Source organism: Neovison vison, chromosome 1 (genome assembly GCF_020171115.1).
Source record: "Neovison vison isolate M4711 chromosome 1, ASM_NN_V1, whole genome shotgun sequence".
Classification (NCBI taxonomy): Eukaryota; Metazoa; Chordata; class Mammalia; order Carnivora; family Mustelidae; genus Neogale; species Neogale vison.
Genome location: NC_058091.1, coordinates 252,540,283 through 252,563,475, shown reverse-complemented (window position 1 = coordinate 252,563,475; position 23,193 = coordinate 252,540,283). Strand labels below are relative to the sequence as shown.

The window sequence follows — 23,193 nt, the reverse complement described above, 5'->3', positions numbered from 1 at the left end:
AGCTAACAAAGTTCTGCTTTCCCTGAGGAACTGGCATGTGCTCTACTTTTCATTAAGAATTAACTGACTTCTGGGAACCCTGGGTGGCTCAGTGGGTTAAGCCTCTGCCTTCAGCTCAGGTCATGATCTCAGGGTTCTAGGATCGAGCCCCACATCGGGCTCTCTGCTCGGTGGGGAGCCTGCTTCCCCCTCTCTCTCTGCCTGCCTCTCTGCCTACTTGTGATCTCTCTGTCAAATAAATAAATAAATAAAATCTTTTAAAAAAAAAAAAAAAAAAGGAATTAACTGACTTCTCCCTTCTTCACTTTGCCACCAGGGGGCACAGCCAAAATTTTAGTTCAATCAGTCAGGTCCTCATTCTTTGCATATTTGTTTTAATTTCCCCAATTTCAACTTTCTATTCTTATCTGTATGTCTTCTCCTGATTTTGAATGTTTATATTTTACTGCTTTTCTCAATGTTTACCATAAATTTATTGTCCTCAAATCTTTTGTAGATTAAGACAGGGTATACTCAAGCTGAAGAATTTAAGGCTTGCTATTGCACTTATACTTCATGCTGGGTCCCGCATTTCACAGAATTCTTGGTTAGGACATTAAATGATAGAATGTCAACCTTTAATCCAACCTGAAATTTTTTTCAAAATGCAAAACTGCAACATCTCCCAATATTTGCAACAATAATAACAAACATACCATAACTTTTAAAGTCGTAGAAGTCCCATAATTAAAGTCAGTTTTATTAAATGCTCAAATCTCAAAATTATATACATTTCTTTTTACTGTAAAAAATCTCCAACCCCATCACAGCTTCTTCACTTACCCCACCCCCCAAGGTAGGTACTGTCCAAGCAGAAGCAAACCCAACAAAGTCTACCACACATGCCAAGGCAGGGAAGACAGGAAGTACCCAGACAGGAAGATATGCTGGTGTTATCGTGCAGAAACCTCCTGTGGAGGGGAAAGAACGGGAAGAGTTCACATAACAAGAACGGAACTGGAATAGGCAGACTGACAAGACTTGTATAATTTATACCAATTTACAAACACTTCATGAGCCCATCAACTCCAAGAGAAGAGACCAAACTAATACACAAAGGAAGGCCTCTGCCAGCGTCTCCTCTCCCTGAAGGCCTCCTATCAGGAGTCATTAGGAAGCCCAAATAGCTTCACAGTTCCTGCTTCCCGACTGCTGTCATATTTGCCATCTTTGTCATCACAGGCAAACGCCAGCAGAGGCCTTTTGGGGTGCCAAGCCACGGTGAAAGTCGGGGACTCACACTGCACCTCCCATAGCTTGTCTCCTATAAAAATCAATATAGAAAAACCAATCAATACGTTAATAAGAAACCACATTCATTATGTGCTTGCCTACATTAACTCATTTAATCCACTTTTTTTAGGATATTTTATTCATTTGAGAGAGAGCACGCAGGAGCGAGGGGTTGGGGGATGGGGAGGCGAGGGAAGAGAATAAACATAAAGAGGGAGAGTGAAGCAGACTTTCTGCTGAGCAGGGAGCCCAACATGCAGCTCAATCCCAGGACCCTGATCATGACCTGAGCTGAAAGCAGACACTTAACCGACTGAGCCACACAGGCGCCCCTCATTTAATCCACCTACTAACCCTACAGGACAGGTACAATCATTGCCCCATTTTACACAGAACATTGAGGCAGAGAGAGAGCACAAGCCAGTAGGTGGCAGAGCAAGATCTGAATGCAGAGCGTATGAGCTAAACCTATTCCATACTCCCTAGGAAAACAGTACCAGCAGTTAATATTTGTTGATCACCCCTTAGGAATCAGATGCATTATACTTTATAAATAAAGTATAATCACAATGCAGCAAGGCAAGTAATGATTTTAAACCTCATTTTATAAAGGAACAGGTGACTGAACAGTTAAGTCATACTCATAGGAGTCAGCATATGAAGTGAGTCTGTTTCCAAAGCCACAGGTCCTTCTTCTAAATCACAATGCTTTGCAAACACATTTTTTTCCTCCAAAAATGTCATTCTTCTTACTTGAAATTAAACATGATTTTTCTGAAGCCATTATTCCTTTAGTCCCACTTTACTTTTATGTTAAGATTCATGTAATGAATCTTAAGATTAATGTAATAAAACATTAACAATGTAGTGTTATTTTGAAGTTGCAGGATACATTAAATTATATACTTCAAACTGCTCAACTATACAGTAAATTATATTTTAATAAAGCTGTTTAAAATATATGTATAACATGCACACATATGTGTGTGGAGAGAGCGAGAGAGAGAGACCCTCTTTGTTAAGTAATCCTACTTCAGGGACAGTTAAACATTTCTCATGATGCTAGTATCTGGCAGTCTAGCTATATGTCTGAGCAAATTTCTATATTACACAAACATAAAGAATACTTTCACAGGCTGCTACCCTCCTTTTACTTCTCTTCTGGCCTTTATGCCATCATTTGTCCGTCACGTGGGATTGGTAAAAATAAAGAAATTTATACAGTTCAAGAAACCCAGAGCAGACATGAAGAGGCCTCCTAAAATGTTTCCTAAATAACGATGTGGCTTCATAAACTTTAACATCTTGACAGTTTTATTGGAAAGTTTAATCTCTGAATGATAAATAAGGTGCTATCTGGGGCTGACATGACTACTCCAGATCACTGAAGTTCTAAAAGACTCGGTGCAGTATGTATGGTGTGTCTAAAAAGCCAAAATTAAGTGGACTGTTAAAATACACGTTATCAGGGGCGCCTGGGTGGCTCAGTGGGTTAAAGCCTCTGCCTTTGGCTCAGGTCATGATCCCAGGGTCCTGGGATCGAGCCCCACACCGGGCTCTCTGCTCAGCGGTGATCCTGCTTCCTCCTCTCTCTGCCTACCTCTCTGCCTACTTGTGATCTCTGTCTGTCAAATAAATAAAATCTTTAAAAAAAAAATGTTATCAGAAATAAAATTAATTCTTACTTTTACATTTAACAGTTTAAAATATGTAAAACACAAAACCTTACTTAACATATGACTTCAACTATACATAGTATAGTGTATGTATACACATACAGATGAATCAATGTCTATATATAAAATATCTATACAGATATATAAATATCTACATATGAAAAAAAGATTGGAAGGAAATATACTAGTATGTTAGGAATTAGCTATCTCCAAATTATGGACCTATGTGTGATTGTTAATTTCTCCTTTTAATTGCCAGCATTTTCCAAGTATTCTATACTGAGCATATATACTATTTTACAAACCAACATACAAAAACATGCTTACTGCATAAAATTCAAACAGTACTAGGGTACAGAGCAGCACTGGGAAACAGCACTATGATGGAAACATTCTACATCTGTGCTATCCAATACAGAAACCATCAGCCACATGTGGCTACTTAAGTCCTTAAAATGCGCCTAGGGTAACTAAAAAAATGGAATTTCATGTGGCTACTTAAGTCCTTAAAATGCGCCTAGGGTAACTAAAAAAATGGAATTTTTCATTTTATCTACTTGGTTTCAGTAATAATACTTAAGATTATAATTTAAAGTAAAGTTTATCTTCTCCCAATCTTCTAAGTCTGAAATAAATTCTTTCAAAAGTCTTTCTACTAATTTAGCCTTAGTTTCTTTACCTAAGTGGGAACACATCAAGTGCATTGATTGGCTACATGCTCTGCTCATTCAGTAAAATGCCTTGCCAGTCTTGCATTTCAGCGCATATGGAGCTATGTTTTCCTCCTGGCACAATGTAATATGGATGTATCACAACTTATTTAATCAGTCCTTCATAATGAAATTGAGACTATTTCCCTTTTATGTATGAAATAATGCTGTAACTCTAACTGTGCTTCCCTTTGATAGTCATCTGACTTTTAATTTTTAGCCTAGGTTATAGAAAAGATTAAAAAAATGTTAAGAGTATGTGCCTGAACTACTTAGAAAAATTAATACAGCCATATTTGATATATTCCTGAAAGAGTATATGTGAACTAAATCATATTTTAGGGGCACCTGGGTGGCTCCGAGGGTTAAGCAGCCAGCTCTTGATTTCAGCTCAGGTCATGATCTCGGGATCCTGGGATCAAGCCCTGTGGTAGGCCCTGTGCTCAGCTGGATGTCTGCTTGAGGATTCTCTCTCCTCCTGTCCCTCTGCCCCTGCCCCCATCTGTGCTCTCTAAAGTAAATAAACAAATCTTAAAAAATAAAAAATAAGGGTTGTCTGGCTAGTTCAGTTGGTTAAGCATCTGCCTTCTGCTCAGGTCATGATCCTGAGGTGCTGGAATCAAGCCCCGCGTCAGGCTCCTTCCTCAGCAGTAAGTCTGCTTCTCCCACTCCCTCTGCTGCTCTCCACCCACCCCCACCCCCGCCCACTTGTGCTCTCTCTCGCTCACACTCTCTAATAAATAAATAAAATCTTTTTAAAAAATAAAAATAAAATAAACCACATTTTATATGTATTAGGTGAGGCAGACAAACTAGTGCCAGGACGACATGGGAAAAACGTGCACGTGCATGCGTTGTTAAGAACAAACACTGGAATAACTTTTCTGTACATGGTTTGGTCCTTCACAAAATGTCAGTACCTTGGACTCAGGGAGCAATCCCACTTCACTGGTTTCCCCAAAAGGATGACCCAAAGTGAAGACCATAAGGAATATTTCTCACAGCTTTACTTATAATGGTGCAAAGATGAAAAGCCACCAAAGAGCAGAGCAACTGAAGCACCCACAGGCATAAATAAGTAAAGACCGGCAGTTTGAGAACATCCTGACATATTCAATGGGATTCGGGACTGCATTACAAGCGGCAGTAGAGCTGACATTACGAAGCTGTAACATGCTCAGGTGGAACGGGCACAGCCGGAGAGGATCCACACATCACACAAACAAAGCAGACGCAAAGGAGCTGCGTATCTGAATGGCTGGACAACACTTAGCACAATGTCATCAACAGTGGCATTTTTAAATGGTGGAATTTCAACTTTTTTACTTTGCTCTTTGAAGTCTTCTATATAGTTTAAATGCTTTTACTAAAGCATCATGTATTTCCAAAAGCAATAAAGCTACAATACAAAACAAATCTGAGGGTAATGACAAGATAGCAGAGTAGGAGGATCCTGAGCTCACCTCCTCCCACAGACACACTGAGGCAACAAGTTAATCTACTGCAATTAACTCTGAAAATGATCTGAAGACCAGCAGAAGAGATCTTCCACAGCTGACCATAGAGACAAGGCCACATTGAAAGGGTAGAAGAGGTGGAGACATGGCCTGGAACCAAACCCCTGTGCAAATAACCACCAACGGGAGAGCCATCACAAGCATGGAGGAGTGAAGGGATCAGATCCCACACGGGGTTCTGTAAGGACCTACACTGGGAAGACAAGTTCCCATCATGTCTGGCTTTGAAAATCAGCAGGGCTTAACTCCAGGAGCTTTAGAAATCAGTGCGCCTTAACTCCAGTTGAACTGAAAGGCAAAAGAGCCAGCAGCACACTACTAAGTATCTCAGCCAGAGATGGCACTGAAGCTACAGCTTAAAAAGCGCCTAGAGTATACATGAAGGAGATTTACTAAGTAATTTTAGGGTGTGTGCGGGAAGGGCAAACATGTGCAGATTTCTCCAGGAATAAAAAAGTGTTGGTGGGTGCCATTTTTCTTGCCCACCATAAGCCTTGATAGCTAGATGCTTGCAGAAGCCAATTCTAACACTCTCCTTGTTAGCAACACATGCCCCACACCAGCATTCCCCTACCACCCACCCTACCCAGTCCACTGGCCTCCGCAGGCACCCCTCCAAGGCAGCTCCTCCCCTGCCATACCCAGCAGGCAAGCCCACATGGGACCAGGACCCCACTAAAGTGACTCCTCACCCAGGGGACAGGGGAGATAACCCTATGCACCAGCTTGCCTATAGTTCCTACAGCTGGGCCTCTTAGCTGGCTCCCCAAAGAACAAGGCCTGCCCATGCATGTACCTGCAGCTGTCACACAGGCTAATTACACACAGCAGACTGAGTGCCAGCCCCACCCACCACTAAGCCCATGGCAGCTGCAGCCAGGCCTCTCCACACAGTACGGGAAGCAAACCCTGCCCAGTGCACCTACAGCAGGCAAAGCAGGTCAGCGCAGCCAACTGGGCTGAAAGCCAGCCCCCACCCCCCACCGTCAGCATGCCCATAGCAATCACAGCTCAACCACAGCAGGAGGGTGCACACAGCTCAAAGAGGGGACAGCCCTAGTATGCCTGGTTCCGGTGACCAGGGCAGACAGCATACAGGGCACCACAGGACCTCTTCTGTGTAAAGTCACTATTTTCAAGGTCAGATGTAGCTGACCTACCTAACATGCAGAAACAAACACACAGTTAGACAAAATGAGGAGACTGATGGATATGTCCCAAATGAACAAACAAGACAAAAATCACAGAGAAAGGACTAAACAAAATGGAGGTATGTGATATGACTGATGGGAAGTTCAAAGTAATGCTCCTAAAGATACTCAACTGGACTTGAGAAAACAGTGGATGAACTCTGTGAGAACTTCAACAAAGAGATAGAAAATGTAATACAGTAACTGAAATGAAAAATAACACCAAAGGAAATCAACAGCAGATTGGGTGGTGCAGAAGAACGGATCAGAGATCTTGAGGACAGGGTAACAGAAAATAACTAAGATGAACAGCAAAAAGACAAAAGAATAATAAAAGTGAGAACAGGTGAAGGAACCTCTACAACACCATCAAGCATGATAACATTTGCTTCGTAGTAGTCCACGAAGGAGGAGAGAGGAAAGGGGGCTGGAAATGTATTTGAAAAGGTAACGACTGAAAGCTTCCTGAATCTGAGGAAGGAAACACACATTAGATCCAGGAAACAAAGAAAGCTCCAAACAAGATGAACCCAAAAAGGTTCACACCAACACACATAATAATTAAAATGGCAAAAATTAAAGATAAAGAGAGAATCTTCAAAGCAGCAAGAGAAAAGCTGTCACATATAAGAGAAAACCCATAAGGCTATAGGCTGATCTCAGCAAAAACTCTGCAGGCCAGAAGAGAGTGGCCATGATACATTCAAAGAGCTGGAAGGAAAGAACCTACAACCAAGAATACTCTCCACCTGGCAAGGCTATCACTCAGAATTGAAGGAGATAAAGAGTTTCCTAAACAAAAGGAAGTTCATCACCACTAACCCACCCTTACAAGAAATATTTAAGAGAATTCTTTAAGTGAAAAGAAAAGGCCATGATTAGAAGAAAATTATGAAAGAAAAAATTTCACCAGTAAAAGCAAACATATGATTAAAGGTAGTGGACTAATCACTTATAAAGCCATTATGAAGGTTAAAACACAAAGCAGTAAAATCAATTACACCTACAAAAATTACTCAAGGGATACACAAAATAAAAAGATATATAATATGATATACACATAAAATGTTGAGGGGGAGTACAAATTCAGTGCTTTTTGGAATGTGTCCAAGCTTAAGCAACTAACAATAAAGAGTGCTACACAAATAGGATGTTATTTATGACACCATGATAACCACAAATCAAAAACCTCTAATAGGTATTTAAAAAATAAAGAGAAAGTAATCCAAACATAACATTAAAGAAAGCCATCAACCACAAGGAAAGAGAGAGCAAGAGAAGAAAGGAACAAAGAAGAACCATAAAACAACAGAAAACAATGAAATGGCAATAAATACATACCTATGAATAATTACTCAAATGTAAATTGACTAAATGGTCCAATCAAGAGATACAGGGTAACTGGATGGCTGAAAAAACAAGACTCAACTATATGCTGCCTACAAGACTCACTTCAGGGGCGCCTGGGTGGCTCAGTGGGTTAAAGCCTCTGCCTTCGGCTCAGGTCACGATTCCAGAGTCCTAGGATCAAGGCCCGCATCGGGCTTTCTGCTCAAAAGGGAGCGTGCTTCCTCCTCCCTCTCTCTCTGCTGCCGCTCTGCCTACTTGTGATCTCTGTCAAGTAAATAAATAAAATCTTTTTTTTTTTTTTAAGATTTTATTTATTTATCTGACAGAGAGAGATTCACAAGTAGGCAGAGAGTCAGGCAGAGAGAGAGAGGAGGAAGCAGGCTCCCTGCTGAGCAGAGAGCCCCATGCGGGACTCGATCCCAGCACCCTGAGATCATGACCTGAGCCGAAGGCAGCAGCCTAACCCACTGCGCCACCCAGGTGCCCAATAAATAAAATCTTTAAAAAAAAAGACTCACTTCAAATCTAAAGACACATATGGACTGAAAGTGACAGAGCGGTAAAAGATATTCCATGTAGACAGAAGTGAAAAAAAAGCTGGGGTAGTGATATTTTTATCAGACAAAGGCACCCTCTCAGGTCCCCTTCCTCCTCAGGACCTTTGTACTATCACTTTGCTATTGCCCAATAAACTTTGCCTTGCTGCCCACAAAAAAAAAAAAAATTATCAGACAAGATATACTTTGCAACAAAGACTATAGCAAGAGACACAAAGAGGAATTAAATAATGATAAAGGAATCAATCCAATGAGAGGATATAACAATTGTAAGTATCTATGTACCTAACATAGGAGATAGGAGCACCTAAAAACATAGAGTGAATATTAACAAACATAAAAGGAGCAATTGACAATAACACAATAGTAGGGGACTTTAACACATCAATGGACAGATTATCCTGACAGAAAATCAACAAAAAGCACATTAGACCAGATGGACTTTACAGACATATACAGAACATTCCATTCAAAAATAACAGAATAGGGGCGCCTGGGTGGCTCAGTGGGTTAAGCCGCTGCCTTCGGCTCAGGTCATGATCTCAGAGTCCTGGGATCGAGTCCCGCATCGGGCTCTCTGCTCAGCAGGGAGCCTGCTTCCTCCTCTCCCTCTGCCTGCCTCTCTGTCTACTTGTGATTTCTCTCTGTCAAATAAATAAATAAAATCTTTAAAAAAAAAAAAATAACAGAATATACATTATTTTCAAGCACACATGGAATATGCTCCAGTATGGATCATATACAGTAGGCCATAGAACAAGTTGCAATGAATTTAAGAGGGCTGAAATTTTATCAAGCCATCTTTTTTTTTTTAATTTTATTTATTTGATAGAAAGAGACAGCAAGAGACAAAATACAAGCAGGGGAAGTCGGAAAGGGAGAAGCAGGATTCCCGCTGAGCAGGGAGCCCAATGTGGGGCTAGATCCCAGGACCCTGGGACCCTGGGACCATGAAGTGGGCCAACGGCAGATGCCCAAAGACTGAACAACCCAGGCACCCCTATCAAGCATCTTTTCTGACCCACAATGGTATGAAACTAGGAATCAATTACAAGGAAAAAAAAAAAAAAAACTGGAAAAAAACACAAACATACAGAAGCTAAACAACATAAACAACCAAAGTGTCAATGAATAAATCAAAGAGGAAATTTTTTTAAAATGAAGACAAATAAAAATGGAAACACAACAATCCAAAATCTCTGGGATCCAGCAAAAGCAGTTCTAACAGGAAAGTTTATGCCAATACAGGCCTACCTTACAAAACAAGAAAAATCCCAAATAAACAAATTAACCTTACATCTAAAGGAGCTACAAAAGGTGGCTCAGTGGGTTAAGCCACTGCCTTCGGCTCAGGTCATGATCTCAGGGTCCTGGGATCGAGTCCCGCATCGGGCTCTCTGCTCAGCAGGGAGCCTGCTTTCCTTCCTCCCTCTCTGCCTGCCTCTCTGCCTGCTTGTGATCTCTCTCTGTCAAATAAATAAATAAAATCTTTAAAAAAAAAAAAAAAAGAACAAAGCCCCAAGTTAGTAGAAGGAAGGAAACAAAAAAGATTAGAGCAGAAATAAATTAAATAGACACTAAAAAAACACTGGAAAAGATCCATGAAACTAAGAGCTGGTTCTCTGAAATCATAAACAAGTTTGATAAACCTTTACCAGATGCATCAAGAAGAGAGAGAACTCAAATAAATGAATTCAGAAATGAAAGAAGAAATAACTGACACCACAAAAATACAAAGGGTTATATGAGAATTCTATGAAAAAATTATATGCCAACAAATTGGACAACCCAAAGGACTGGATAAATTCCTATAAACATACAATATTCCAAAACTGAATCAAGAAGAAAGAGAAAATTTGAACAGACCAATTACTAATAATGAAACTGAACTGGTAATCAAAAAACTCCAAAAAAAAACAAAACTCCAGGACCAGATGGATTCACAGGTGCATTCTATTAAGCACTTAAGGAACAGTTAATACCTATTCTTCTCAAACTATTCCAAAAAATAGGCGAGGAAGAAAAACTTCCAAATTCATTCTATGAGGCCAGCATTACCCTGATACCACAACCAGGTAAAGACACTACCAAAAAAAAAAAAAGCAAAAAACTGCAGGCCAACATCTCTGATGAATATGGATGCAACAATCCTCAACAAAATATATTAGCAAACCACATTCAACAATACAGTAAAAAGATCATACGCCATGATCAAGTGGTATTTATTCCAGGATGGTTCAATATTTGCAAATAAATCAATGTGATAGATCACATCAATAAGAGGAAGGATAAAAACCATATGATCATTTCAATAGACACAGAAAAACCATTTGACAAAAATAAACACCCATTGTTGATAAAAGCTCTCAACAAAATGGATTTAGAGGAAACACACTTCATATAAAGACCATATATGAAAAACCCAGATAACATCACACTCAATGATGAAAAACTGAAAGTTTTTCCCCTAAGATCAGGAACAAGACAAAGATGTCTACTCTCGCCATTTTATTCAATACAGTCTTGGAAGTCCTGGCCACAGCAACCAGACAAGAGAAAAAAAAAAAGAACCCAAATTGATAAGAAAGAAGTAAAACTGTTAGTATTTGCACATGACATGATACTATATATAGAAAACTGTAAGGACTCCACAAAAAGTATTGGAAAAAATGAATTCAATAAAGTTGCAGGCAACAAAATTAATATACAGAAATCCGTTGCATTCTATACACTAATAATGATGTAGTAGGAAGAAAAATTTAAAAAACAATCCCATTTACAATTGCACCTAAAAGAATAAATACCTGGGAATACATTTAACCACAGAGGGGAAAGACCTATACTCTAAAAACTATCAGACACTGAAGAAAGAAATTGAAGGTAACACAAATAGAAAAATAAACCATGCCCAGGACTGGAAGAATTAATATTGTTATAATGTCCGTATCACCCAAAGCAATCCACAGATTCAATGCAGTCCCTATCAAAATACCAGTATTTTTCACAAAACAAGAACAAATAATCCCAAAATTTGTATGGAACCACAAAAGACTCTGAGCAACCAAAGCAATCTTAAGAAAGAACAAAGCTAGAGGGATCACAATCCCAGACTTCAAGATATGCTACAAAGCTATAGTAATCAAAACAGTGTGGCACTGGCACAAAACCGGATATGCTAGATCAATGGAACAGGATAGAGAGCCCAGAAATAAACCCACACTTAATATGATCATTAATCTACAACAAAGGAGGCAAGAATATGCAATGGAAAAAACACAGTCTCTTCAACAAATGGTGCTGGGAAAACAGGACAACTACATTCAAACAAATGAAATTGGACCACTTTCTTACACCATACACAAAAATAAGCTCAAAATGGACTAAAGACTTAAATGTGAGATATGAAACGATAAAAGTCCTATAAGAAAACACAGGCAGCAATCTCTTGAACATCAGCTTTAGCAATGTATTTATGGATATGTCTCCTCAAGCAAAGAGAAACAAAAGCAAAAATAAAATACTGGGACTACACCAAAATAAAAAGCTTCTGCATAGCAAAGGAAACCATCAACAAAACAAAAAGGCAACCTACTGAATGGGAGAAGATACTTCCAAATAATAAATACATTAAGAGGTTAATATCTAAAATATATAAGACAATTCTATGTTCAACACTAAAAAACAAACAAACAAACAAAGTAGGCTCATTAAAAAATGGGGTGCCTGGGTGGCTTAGTCAGTTGAGCATCCAACTCTTAGATTTTGGCTCAGGTCATGATCACAAGGTCCTGAGATTGAGCCCCATGTCAGGATCCACACTCAGCAGGGAGTCTGCTTGAGATTCTTTCCCTCTGCCCCTTCCCCAGGACCATTCATGTTCTCTCTCTCCCAAATGGGTGAATCTTTAAAAAAAAAAAAAAAAAATGGTGCGGGGGGAGGGGGACAAAAAACCTAGACAGATATTTTTCCAAAGGAGACATACAGATGACCAACAAACATGAAAAGGTGCTCACATCAATGATCATCAGGGAAATGCACATACAATAAAATATCACCTCATACCTACCAAAATAGCTAGTATCAAACAGATAATAAAAAACAAACAGTGAGGATGTAAAGAAGAAGGAATCCTCATACACTGCTGGTGGGTATATAAATTGGTGCAGCTACTATAGAAAACAGTATGGAGCTTTCTCAAGAAATTAAAAATAGAAATATATGGGGCGCCTGGGTGGCTCAGTGGGTTAAAGCCTCTGCCTTCGGCTCAGGTCGTGATCCCAGGGTCCTGGGATCAAGCCCCACATCGGGCTCTCTGCTCAGCAGGGAGGCTGCTTCCTCCTCTCTCTGACTGCCTCTCTGCTTACTTGTAATCTCTGTCAAATAAATAAATAAAATCTTTAAATAAAAAAATAGAAATATATGATCCAATAATTCCACTACTGGGTAATTACCCAAAGAAAACAAAATACTAATTCAAAAAGGTAGTAAACCCGTTTATTGCAGCATTATTTACAATAGCCACAATATGGGAGCAACCTAAGTATCCATGGATAGACAAATGAATAAAGATCTGAGATATATATACATAATGGAATATTAATCAGTCATAAAAAAAAGAATGAGATCTTGCCATTTATGAGAACATGGGGTGGACCTAAGGGTTATTAAGCTAAGTTAAATAAATCAGGAAAGACAAATATATGATTTCACTTATACATGAAATCTAAAATACAAAACAAGTAAATAAATAAACAACAGAAACAGATTCATAATTAAAGAAAACTGTTGGGTGCCAGAGGAGAGAAAGCTGGGGTAATGAGTGAAATATTAAGAGGTACAAACTTCCAAGTATAAAATAAATACATCCTGAAGATATAAAGTATTAGCAACAGGAATATAGTCAATAATATTGTAATAATGTTATACGGTGACAGATGACTACATTTATTGTGATCAATGACTAATGTGTATGTCTGTCAAATCACTGTCATACATGAAACTAATATAATATCATGTCAATCATACTTTGATAATAAAAAATTATTAATTAAAAATAAGTAAAGCTAAGGCAATTCTTCCGTAAAATGAATACTCTCCTCTCATTTTTCTATTTTCAAGTTCTATTGGTTGTTTTTACAGCAAATCACATGTATTTTGTTAATTCCTAAGATTATTTTAAGTTCACATACAGGCAAAATACAGGAAAAAGTATACCACAACACTAAAAGAGATTGTGTTTAGAGGTGGGACCACAAGTACCACTTTTTTCTTCCTCCTATTTTCCACATTTTAAAAATTTCATAACAGAAGAATTGAAAGTTAATGAAATACAAAATATTTTCCTAAATCACTTTTTTTCAGACCTGCTCCTTTCTAAACTCTTTGCTCCCTTATGACCTGACCATAATAGTCCTAATAAACAAAGCTGTCTTAAGAGGAAAATTCATTTATGCTAATGCAAGTGAAGTAGTAATGTGAAGATAAAAACACATAACAGGAAAAGTCTTGATGGCCAACAGATGACAGACAGAAGACTCACTATGGTAGCGAGGGTATCAGTTACCTGTCTCTACTTCAGCAATGTCAATAAAATGATCTTCCGAGGCTGACGCCAGCATTTTTCCATCGTGACTAAAACTAAGGGTCCTCACAGGCCAATCCAGCCTGTAACAGAGTGGAGACAGGACATGTTAGAATAACCCAGTAAGTGTAGGGCACAATTTCATCCAAAATAAAGTCAAATTAATTTATCCAACAAGGAAAGTGCCGGCAGAGCTGCTTACCTAGAAAAGCACCGAACACAAACCAACTCATCCACATCCCAGAGGCTGACCAAAGCATCTGCACTTCCCGTGGCAAAGTACTTCCCCATGGGGTCAAACTTGATACAGATGCAGTTGGAAGGATGGGCATTGATAGACTGCACAGGCTTCAGCTCTGGGTAGCTGAGAAACAAGACAGACGCAATTAAACTATGGGAAGGGGACCGTGATACTAAGACGACAACGGGAGATACTAAAGAAGAAAATCAAAGACAACAAACCAAGTATCAGACTGTAATTCAAACAAACTTTCCTGGACTTTAAAAAAAAAAAAATTATGGGGCACCTGGGTGGCTCAGGGCGTTAAGCTGAGAGCCTGCTTCCCTCTCTCTCTCTGCCTGCCTCTCTGCCTACTTGTGATCTCTCTGTCAAATAAATAATTTTTTTTTAAAAAATCAGATTATCATCAGACCTGTCTGTCAAATAAATAAATAAAATCTTTAAAAAAATTAGATTATCATCAGACCTTTCTGACTGTGACTTTATGCCAAAAGAAAAAGGGATAATATATTTAAGATATACAAGCAAGAAAATAGGAATCAAGGATTTTTATATCTAGCAAAACTATCAATTACAAAGAGCTCAAATAGTAAACACAAATAAATATCTGTAAGTTTTATAGGTATGCAAGTTGTAAGCATGAACTTAAAGAATATTGTCCCATGAACCCTTCCTGAAGAATCTAAAGAATGAACTTTGACAATCAAAATGACTACAGACTTATCAGCATGGTGATGCACTGGTGATGAGCATTACATATACAGCTTCTTGTAGAACTATAGATGTAAAAGAAAGGCATAGTACGTAGTAGCTCTACACTCTGATAATATAATATTAACTATTTTTTTTAATGGAAGAAAAATGAGGAAAACAATGCAAAAAGCAAAATTTACTATTTTAAGTAATCACATTGGTGGTGGTAGTGGGAATACTGTTATTCTGAGATACCTCTGTGTAATATGGAGAAAGGTAATAAGTAACCATGGGATATTCTAATTCTATAATCCCAGTGTCCTTGAGAATCAGAATACTCAAATATTCAGTTTGGAAGGAAAGAGTTATTTATAATATAGAAGATGTTTAGGGCACCTGGGTGGCTCAGTGGGTTGAGCCGCTGCCTTCGGCTCGGGTCATGATCTCAGGGTCCTGGGATCGAGTCCTGCATCGGGCTCTCTGCTCGGCAGGGGGCCTGCTTCCTCCTCTCTCTCTCTGCCTGCCTCTCTGCCTACTTGTGATCTCTCTCTGTCAAATAAATAAATAAAATCTTTAAAAAAAAAAAGAAGATGTTTAGTAGGATTCTTTTATTTTTTTTTTTAAGATTTTATTTATTTATTTGACGGAGGGAGAGACCACAAGTAGGCAGAGAGGCAGATTGGGGGCGGGGGGGTGGGGGAAGCAGGCTCTCTGCTGAGCAGAGAGCCCGACACGGGGCTCGATCCCAGGACCCTGAGACCATGACCTGAGCCAAAGGCAGAGGCTTTAGCCCACTGAGCCATCCAGGTGCCCCCCAGTAGGATTCCACTAGTCCTGAATTTTAGTTCAATTTTATCAACATAAACTCACAATTCACATATTTTAATTTTTAAAAATAAACACTTACTTGTCCTTGCTCTGTCCACAGGAAAGGTCTAGAAATAATGACCAAACCCGCAATATGGACATCTGTAGTTCCAGTATCTTTTCTCAGAAAAAGAATCCAGGATTCTTAGAGAATTTTCTGATTAAAGGTCTGAGCCAAGAAATATATAAGATGAACCTGGGATATCCTGTCCTACCAGAGAGCAACAAACTGAAGACTACCTGCATTGTTACCAAAAAAAAAAAAAAAAAGACTCGGGAACAACTTGAAGAGGTTCCCATTAGCTGAAGAAGGGATAATTTGAGTTTCCATACAGATAATTACTCCAATGGACTGAAATACATCTCCCATGCTTAAGTACAAGAGTTTACAGTAAGTCTTTTTTTTTTTTTTTAATTTATTTTTTTGAGACAGAGAAAGATCACAAGTAGGCAGAGAGAGAGGGGGAAGCAGAGAGCCCAATGTGGGGGCTCAATCCCAGGACCCTGAGATCATGACCTGAGCCAAAGGCAGAGGCTTAACCCACTGAGCCACCCAGGTGCCCCTACAGTAAGTCTTAAAAATAAAACCTAGCTGATCGTCTTTGGAGGTGATGGAGAACTAATTCATTATCTGATGACAAAGGGAAAGAACCATTTATCCTGCCTTTCCTAAGTGAACTATAATATTAAATAACAAAACAGTAAATGAGAGGATGTATTTTATATTCCAACAAATAAATAAGCATACAGAATCAGCAAAATCCAGACTAGAAGAATCTCTGCAGGTTAACAGTCTAGTTTTCCAACAGCTATATTATAAGTAGAAGAGGATGAAGAGCAACTTCATAGTTTAACACATTTAAAAGACATCAAATTTTTTTTTTAAAGATTTTTTATTTATTTATTTGACAGACAGAGATCACAAGCAGGCAGACAGGCAGGCAGAGAGAGGGAGAGGAGGAAGCAGGCTCCCTGCAGAGCAGAGAGCTCGATGTGGGACTCGATCCCAGGACCCTGAGATCATGACCTGAGCCAAAGGCAGCGGCTTAACCCACTGAGCCACCCAGGCGCCCCATAAAAGACATCAAATTTTTTTAAATAAACAAATCTAGAATGTCTAGAAATGCATACTTGGTAGCTAAAACTATGAAGAAATACTATAAAAATCAAAATAGTGTTTCCTTTTGAGGACTAGAACAAAGAACATGGAGGGACTTCTGGGATGCAGCAAATATTTCTTGACCTGGGTGGGGTTACACAGATAATAGTTCATTAAGCTGTATGCGGCTTTAAAGACAGTTTTTTGTTTATTTATTTATTTATTTATTTGAGAGAGAGAGAGAGAGAGAGAGGCAGTGAGAGAGAGAATGAGAGGGGAGAAGGTCAGAGGCAGAAGCAGACTCCCCACGGAGCTGGGAGCCCGATGTGGGACTTGATCCCGGAACTCCGGCATCATGACCTGAGCCGAAGGCAGTTGCTCAACTACCCGAGCCACCCAGGTGTCCCAAGCTGTATGTTGTTTTAAGTGGTTTTCTGTGTATGTGTTTTATTTCCTAATTGAAAGGCTTAAAAAAAAAAAAAAAAAAAAAGGCTACAGAACACCAACTTGAATAAAATTCAAGTTGCTAAGCACAGGTTTCCAGCCTTTTATATAATCTGGTCCCAGATTATATTTCAACTTTATCTTCCCATTTTCAGGCCCTGTCTTCAGATACCTTATCTGATACCATTCTCAGCAACTGTGATCTACCAACTACTCTCCATATAGGCCATGTTCATTCACACCTTTGCCCATTGTATGGTTCCCTTCTGCTGATTCTTAAAGTTCTACTCAGTTTTCAAGGTCAAGATCAGAAGCTGCCTCTTTCAATCCCCAACTCCCATAGTCAATTTAAGTTTCTATCCCTGGGATTCCAAAGCAAAGCCAACGCCTCTCGAAAAGAACCTATTTCACATTGACTTGCATTGCCCACCCAGACAGCAGAAAGAACAGAGTCAACAGACCTGAATTTCAATTCCAACACTTCATTCATTTACAGAATAAATATTTATGGAGATCCTAACTCTGTGTAGCAAGTATTAAGGTAGGAACTAGGGATTCAACAGGAAACAAGTTACACATGGTCCCTACCTTCATGTCATTTATAGTCTAATGGCAGATATAGATTAAGTAAACATTTATTATAGGGGTGCCTGGGTGGCTCAGTCAGTTAAGCATCTGCCTTTGGCTCAGGTCATAATCCTGAGTCCTAGGATCAAGCCCCACACTTGGCTCCCTGCTTAGTGGGGAGCCTGCTTTTCCCTCTCCCTCTGCTGCTCCCCCTGCTTGTATACTCTGTCAACTAAACAAATAAAATCTTTAAAACAAACAAACATTTAATTATAATACAGAATGAGAAATGCTGCCAACAGGAAGTACATAAAATAAGCTTTTAAGCTGGGGAGGTAGGAAAGTACTGAAGATGGCTGCCCTGGAGAGAAATTTTAAGATATTTAAAGATATTTTAAAATACCTTTATCTTTTATCTTTAAATTTTAAAATATTAAAAATATTAATTAATTAAAATATTAAATATTTAAAATACTAAATTTTAAAATTTTTAAATCTATTAATTAACTAATTAATTTTAAAGAAATTTTAAGAAATTTAAGCAGAGACTTTATGGGTACAAATTAACCATAATTCAAGGTGTATCTAGTTCTAGTGCTCACCTGTTGACTAATAATTTAAACTCTCTTGAATCCCAGATCCTCATCTGTCAAATAAGACTCAAATAACAACCCCAGAGAATTTCTGAGGACTCAGTAAATATAAGGTGCCTGGCTCAAAGGTGCTCAACAGAGGTTGGGATTTTTTATTACCATTTGTCTTTTAAGCTCCTTCAGGCCAAGCTTGCATCTAATTCATTCTGTATCCATGCAGCACCCAGCACAAAGATATGACAGTCCCTAAGCTAGAACCCTCTCACCTGAGGATGTTGATACAACCATTGCCATTTGTCAGGAAGAACATGTTGTTGTCATTATTCCAGGAGATTTCATTGACTTCAAACTTGAACTGCTCCTCCGCTTTGGAACGGTGTGTCTTGGCATCAATAAAGGTCACCACATCATCCTTGTTGCCTACAGCAATGGTCTGCCCATCAGGACTCCAGCAGATATTAATGTTCTCCCCTGGAAACCCAGATATAATCAGCAAGATACTGTTTGCCTATAATCCTGCAGTTAACTTTTTTTTAATCCTACGAAGACCAGAGCTATCTCCAAACCTCATTCACCAAGGTTCCAGTCAATAGAAGGAATGACTACTTACTCACCAATTATGAGTCCAACACTTTCATCTACAAATTGCCCCCTATGCACTATCATAACTCTCTAAGGAATACTTTATTATCCCCATATTACATATGAAGATATGAAAGATATGAGAGATGAGCCAAAGTGTCAAAGCCATGAAGTAACACACCCAAGATCTAAACCAGATTTGACTCCAAAGGCCCCTAGTCTTATACCACCATTTCCCAAACTCCAGTCATTCACATGCCACTTTTCCAATTTTTGTCCTATCCATGTTGGCTATATCTTTAAGTATATATATAAATATATATAGCTATATATAAAAATAACAGCTATATTTCTTTATTCAAGACTTTTCTTAAAATTGACTCAAAAATTTTCAGTTAAATAAATTCAGTTTCCATTTAGCAATAAATTCTACGGGCTAGATCTTTTTTTCTGGTAGGCATTAAAATACATACACAGCCGGTTTTTAATGTTCATCCACGTGCTACCTAACTCACTTAAGCATCACCAGTTGTCTACTTGGAGAAAGCACTACAAGATTCCACCTCCAGGGACAAGTCTTGTCAACAAAGTACAGTGGCCCACAGTGAACATGTCAATTAAAAATTTCACCAACGTTATCAATTCTATGATGCATATATTTTCACATTTTATTTTCTACAACATATCTTTTTTTTTTTTTTTTTTAAGATTTTATTTATTTATTTGACAGAGACAGATCACAAGTAGGCAGAGAGTCAGGCAGAGAGAGAGGAGGAAGCAGGCTCCCTGCTGAGCAGAGAGCCCGATGCGGGACTCGATCCCAGGACCCTGAGATCATGACCTGAGCCGAAGGCAGCGGCTTAACCCACTGAGCCACCCAGGCGCCCCTCTACAACATATCTTAAAATGCATTAGGCGGCATCTCAAAATTTTTGGTGTATGATGCTTATCTAGAAACTTTATTTTCCTTCCTAACAACGCATAAAATATTGGTGCATGTTATAATCAATGACACGTTAGTCAATAAAACATAGTAAGTGACCTTAAGGTTTACAGGACAATACCTGGTGAAGAACAGATTCTACAAATGTACTGTACAACTTCCAGGTCGTCTTCTCCCAGACCACCAAGACTATTCATTCCCAAGATCAGTCATTCTGGCCTATCAGCAGTTTCCTAAATTCTCCATCTATCTACACATGAAGCTCCCTCCTAGAGCTGCACCCCACCCCTCACCCATGCACTATACCCTGACCACTAAATCCCTATTACCTATTCTAAGAATTTGCTCAAATTCCGCTCAAATGTCCTCACAGGCAAGGGTCAGACTTAAGCATTTCCATTCTAGGTATCCATCTTGTAGACTCTTCAGTGTAAGATGAACCATATCATATCACGTTACGTTTTTTCGTTAACACATATGTCTCTCTCCCTGCACTAAATCTAGTACAGGTCCTGGGAGCTGGAGATTGTCTTATTCATCCCAGGATGTCCCACACCTAACACAAGGCCACACACAAAGAAGATACTTGGGAAATGCTTGTTGAATGACTATGAGCAGCTCATCTTCCTACTGCCCTCTCTCTCAAGAGTCACCTTTAGTGTTCACAGTAGCAATGCATTTTGTAGTCCTCACATCCCAGATGCGAATGGTTTTGTCTCCAGATGCTGTGACAAAGAGGTCAGGATTACTCGGATGCCAACAAAGCTGGTCCACACTATCCCCATGTCCCCGATAATTGTTTTCTTTGACCTGAAAGAACAGAATCCAAATGCTACTTCACACATAAGTACCTGCCTCCACATGTGACATCTAAACCTTATTCAAACCAAGGGAACCTTGTGGCAAAGAAAAAGCCAGAAAATTTAAAAGAATTTTTAAATTTTTAAACCCCTTCCCCAAAACTCTTCCCAATACCCTCCTCCCTTCCTCTCCAATCACTCTGAATTGTTCTGAGATTTGGATTCCACAGCAATGCTCTAACTCTTTTGCCCTCCCTGGCCTTCCTCCTTCTTTCTGGTTCTCCACATTTACTCTACCAAGGTTCCCAATCTTCTTGCTCACTCTCACAGGAAGCCTCCTTACCACCATAGGGACCCCTCTAGCCACTCCTCACCACCACACAACTCCTTCCTACCACTCCCATACACCCCCACCTCACTCGAATCCCATCTACCCTCCTCACCACCAGTCCTCATCCTCTCCTCGCCTCCACTCCCAACTCATCTTTACACCTCCTTACTGCTACACTCCCCAACATCCCCACCTCCTTCTTACCATCACCACCTTCCTCTCTACCACATTCCTTCCAGATCCCTAATCATTACCCTTGTCACTCCCGCACTCCTCCAGCGCGCTCTACACAACCCTCTTTTCCCCACACCCCTCCCTTCTCCTCGCCTCCATCCCGCATTCTCTCCAACACCTGGCTCTCCACACCTGGCTTTAAGACAGACCCTCTCTCTGGCCTGGGCCAGTCCCTGACAGCTTACCAACCGGTCCTTCTCCAGCAGGAATACGCTGGCCGTCTTGTCGAAAGACCCCGAGGCCAAGCGACGCCCGTCGCAGCTCCAGGCCACCGAGTGCACCTTGGCGCTATGTGCAGGGAACTCGCGAGTTTTGCTGTGGCCGCGGAACAGCTCCTGCATTCCCAACACGTAGCGGGTTGGGCCGCTGGTCACTGAACACCATGGAGCCATTGAGCCAGGACCGCTCTGACCAAGCGCCGAGGGCCCCATAGCCGCCGCAGCTACCGCCATGGCGAGCTCCCAGGAGGCCGCGTTCCTACCGCCACCTTAGCGCAGTCAGTCCTGCCGCCGCCGCCGCACGCATGCGCCTGGAAGAGAGGCTCTTCCTGCACAGCCGCAATGAGGGCCACCCGAGCAGGGACTACAAATCCCGGCATGCAGCGCGCGCGCTTCCTTTTCAAACAGGAATGATTACTATTAAGCTTCCTTCAGTTAGTGATTCTGGAAGTTTAAGGGCCTGTTTGTATCGTGCTTAATTTTAAAATAGGAAAGCCAACAATATCCTTCCAAACCTCAAATCCCCATTAACAAAAGACCTTTTATTCAAGGGTTGATCCCCACCACTCAGTCTCCTACCTTAGAACAGAAGGTCCTCGACTCTCCGGCTGGAGAAGGACCGACTGGTGAGCTAAAGGTTTGCGGGGGTCCAGAGTGGGGAGGAGAGGGATTGAGAAGGAGTCTTGACATAGCTTTAAATAAACAAATTCTACGGTCTTGAAAGGTATTACTGATGAGGGACAGAAGCAAAAAAAAAAAATGTTCACCTTTAGTCCGGAAGCCTGATGTATAGCCTGGTATAGCCTGCATAGTTCCAGTATGGATGGAATGCGTAGTGGCTGCTACATTCTCTCCGTTCTCTCTCTCTCTCTCTTTTTAAAGGTTTTTACTTATTTGACAGAGAGATAGAGCATAAGTAGGCAGGGAAGCAAGCAGATGGAGAAGGAGAAGCAGGTTCTTCGCTGAGCAGGGAGCCTGAGGCACAGCTCGATCTCAGGACCCTGGGATTGTGACCTGACCAGAAGGCAGACGCTTAATTAACTGAGCCACTCAGGCACCCCTGGTTACATTCCTAAAAGGTCTCATGACTGCCTGTGTATCTCGACAATAGTTAATATCAAGCTGAATGATCAGCACCAGAGAAATCTTTCGAAAATAGTTTCATGAGTAGAAATTTTTTTTCTTTTTTAAATATTTTATTTATATGACAGAGAGAGATCACAAGTAGGCAGAGAGAGAGAGGAGGAAGCAGGCTCCCCGCTGAGCAGAGAGCCCGATGCGGGACTCGATTCCAGGACCCTGAGATCATGACCTGAGCCGAAGGCAGAGGCTCAACCCACTGAGCCACCCAGGTGCCCCCATGAGTAGAAATTTGAAGAAAACATTTCTGATCTAATACTGCCTGCACATCCTGACCCCCTTGAGCAGTAAGCATACAACCACCAGCTTCATACAGCAAAAGAGCAGATCTTTCTGCTCACAGGACCTACCACCCATGCCACTTAAGTAGATTTACTAAGTTGCACCACAAAACACCTCAGGAATTCTTTCTTGACCATCATGTTCTGTGATCCCACAACACTACATGCACATGATTAGATATGCAAAAATGTAAAAGATACAGAACAAAAAGTAAATGTCCATTTGTGTCACACACACACACACACACACACTCAGATTATTCCCAACCTTCTCACGCCTACCTTAAACCACAAGTCCTGTGGTTTC

General features: G+C 40.2%; 1 protein-coding gene across 1 annotated transcript; it reads right to left on the bottom strand.

Annotated features, from left to right (window-relative positions):
* Positions 1 to 718: 718 nt before the first annotated feature.
* Positions 719 to 21,757, bottom strand: THOC3 (THO complex 3). Its single transcript, XM_044229218.1, has 6 exons — positions 21,433 to 21,757; positions 20,536 to 20,692; positions 18,624 to 18,828; positions 14,056 to 14,217; positions 13,836 to 13,936; positions 719 to 1,303 (listed from the first exon to the last, which is right to left on the bottom strand). The coding sequence occupies exons 1-6, from the start codon at positions 21,697 to 21,699 to the stop codon at positions 1,140 to 1,142; spliced, it is 1,056 nt and encodes a 351-aa protein (XP_044085153.1). The 5' UTR covers positions 21,700 to 21,757; the 3' UTR covers positions 719 to 1,139.
* Between the last annotated feature and the right edge of the window lie 1,436 nt (positions 21,758 to 23,193).

Excerpts from the sequence above, each read along its gene's own strand:
- THOC3 (XM_044229218.1), bottom strand. The coding sequence starts at position 21,699 with ATGGCGGTAGCTGCGGCGGCTATGGGGCCCTCGGCGCTTGGTCAGAGC. Across the intron at positions 20,693-21,432 it reads TGCTGGAGAAGGACCGGTTG|GTCAAAGAAAACAATTATCG; the intron begins GTAAGCTGTCAG and ends CTGTTCTTTCAG. Across the intron at positions 1,304-13,835 it reads CATTGCTGAAGTAGAGACAG|GAGACAAGCTATGGGAGGTG; the intron begins GTAACTGATACC and ends TGATTTTTATAG.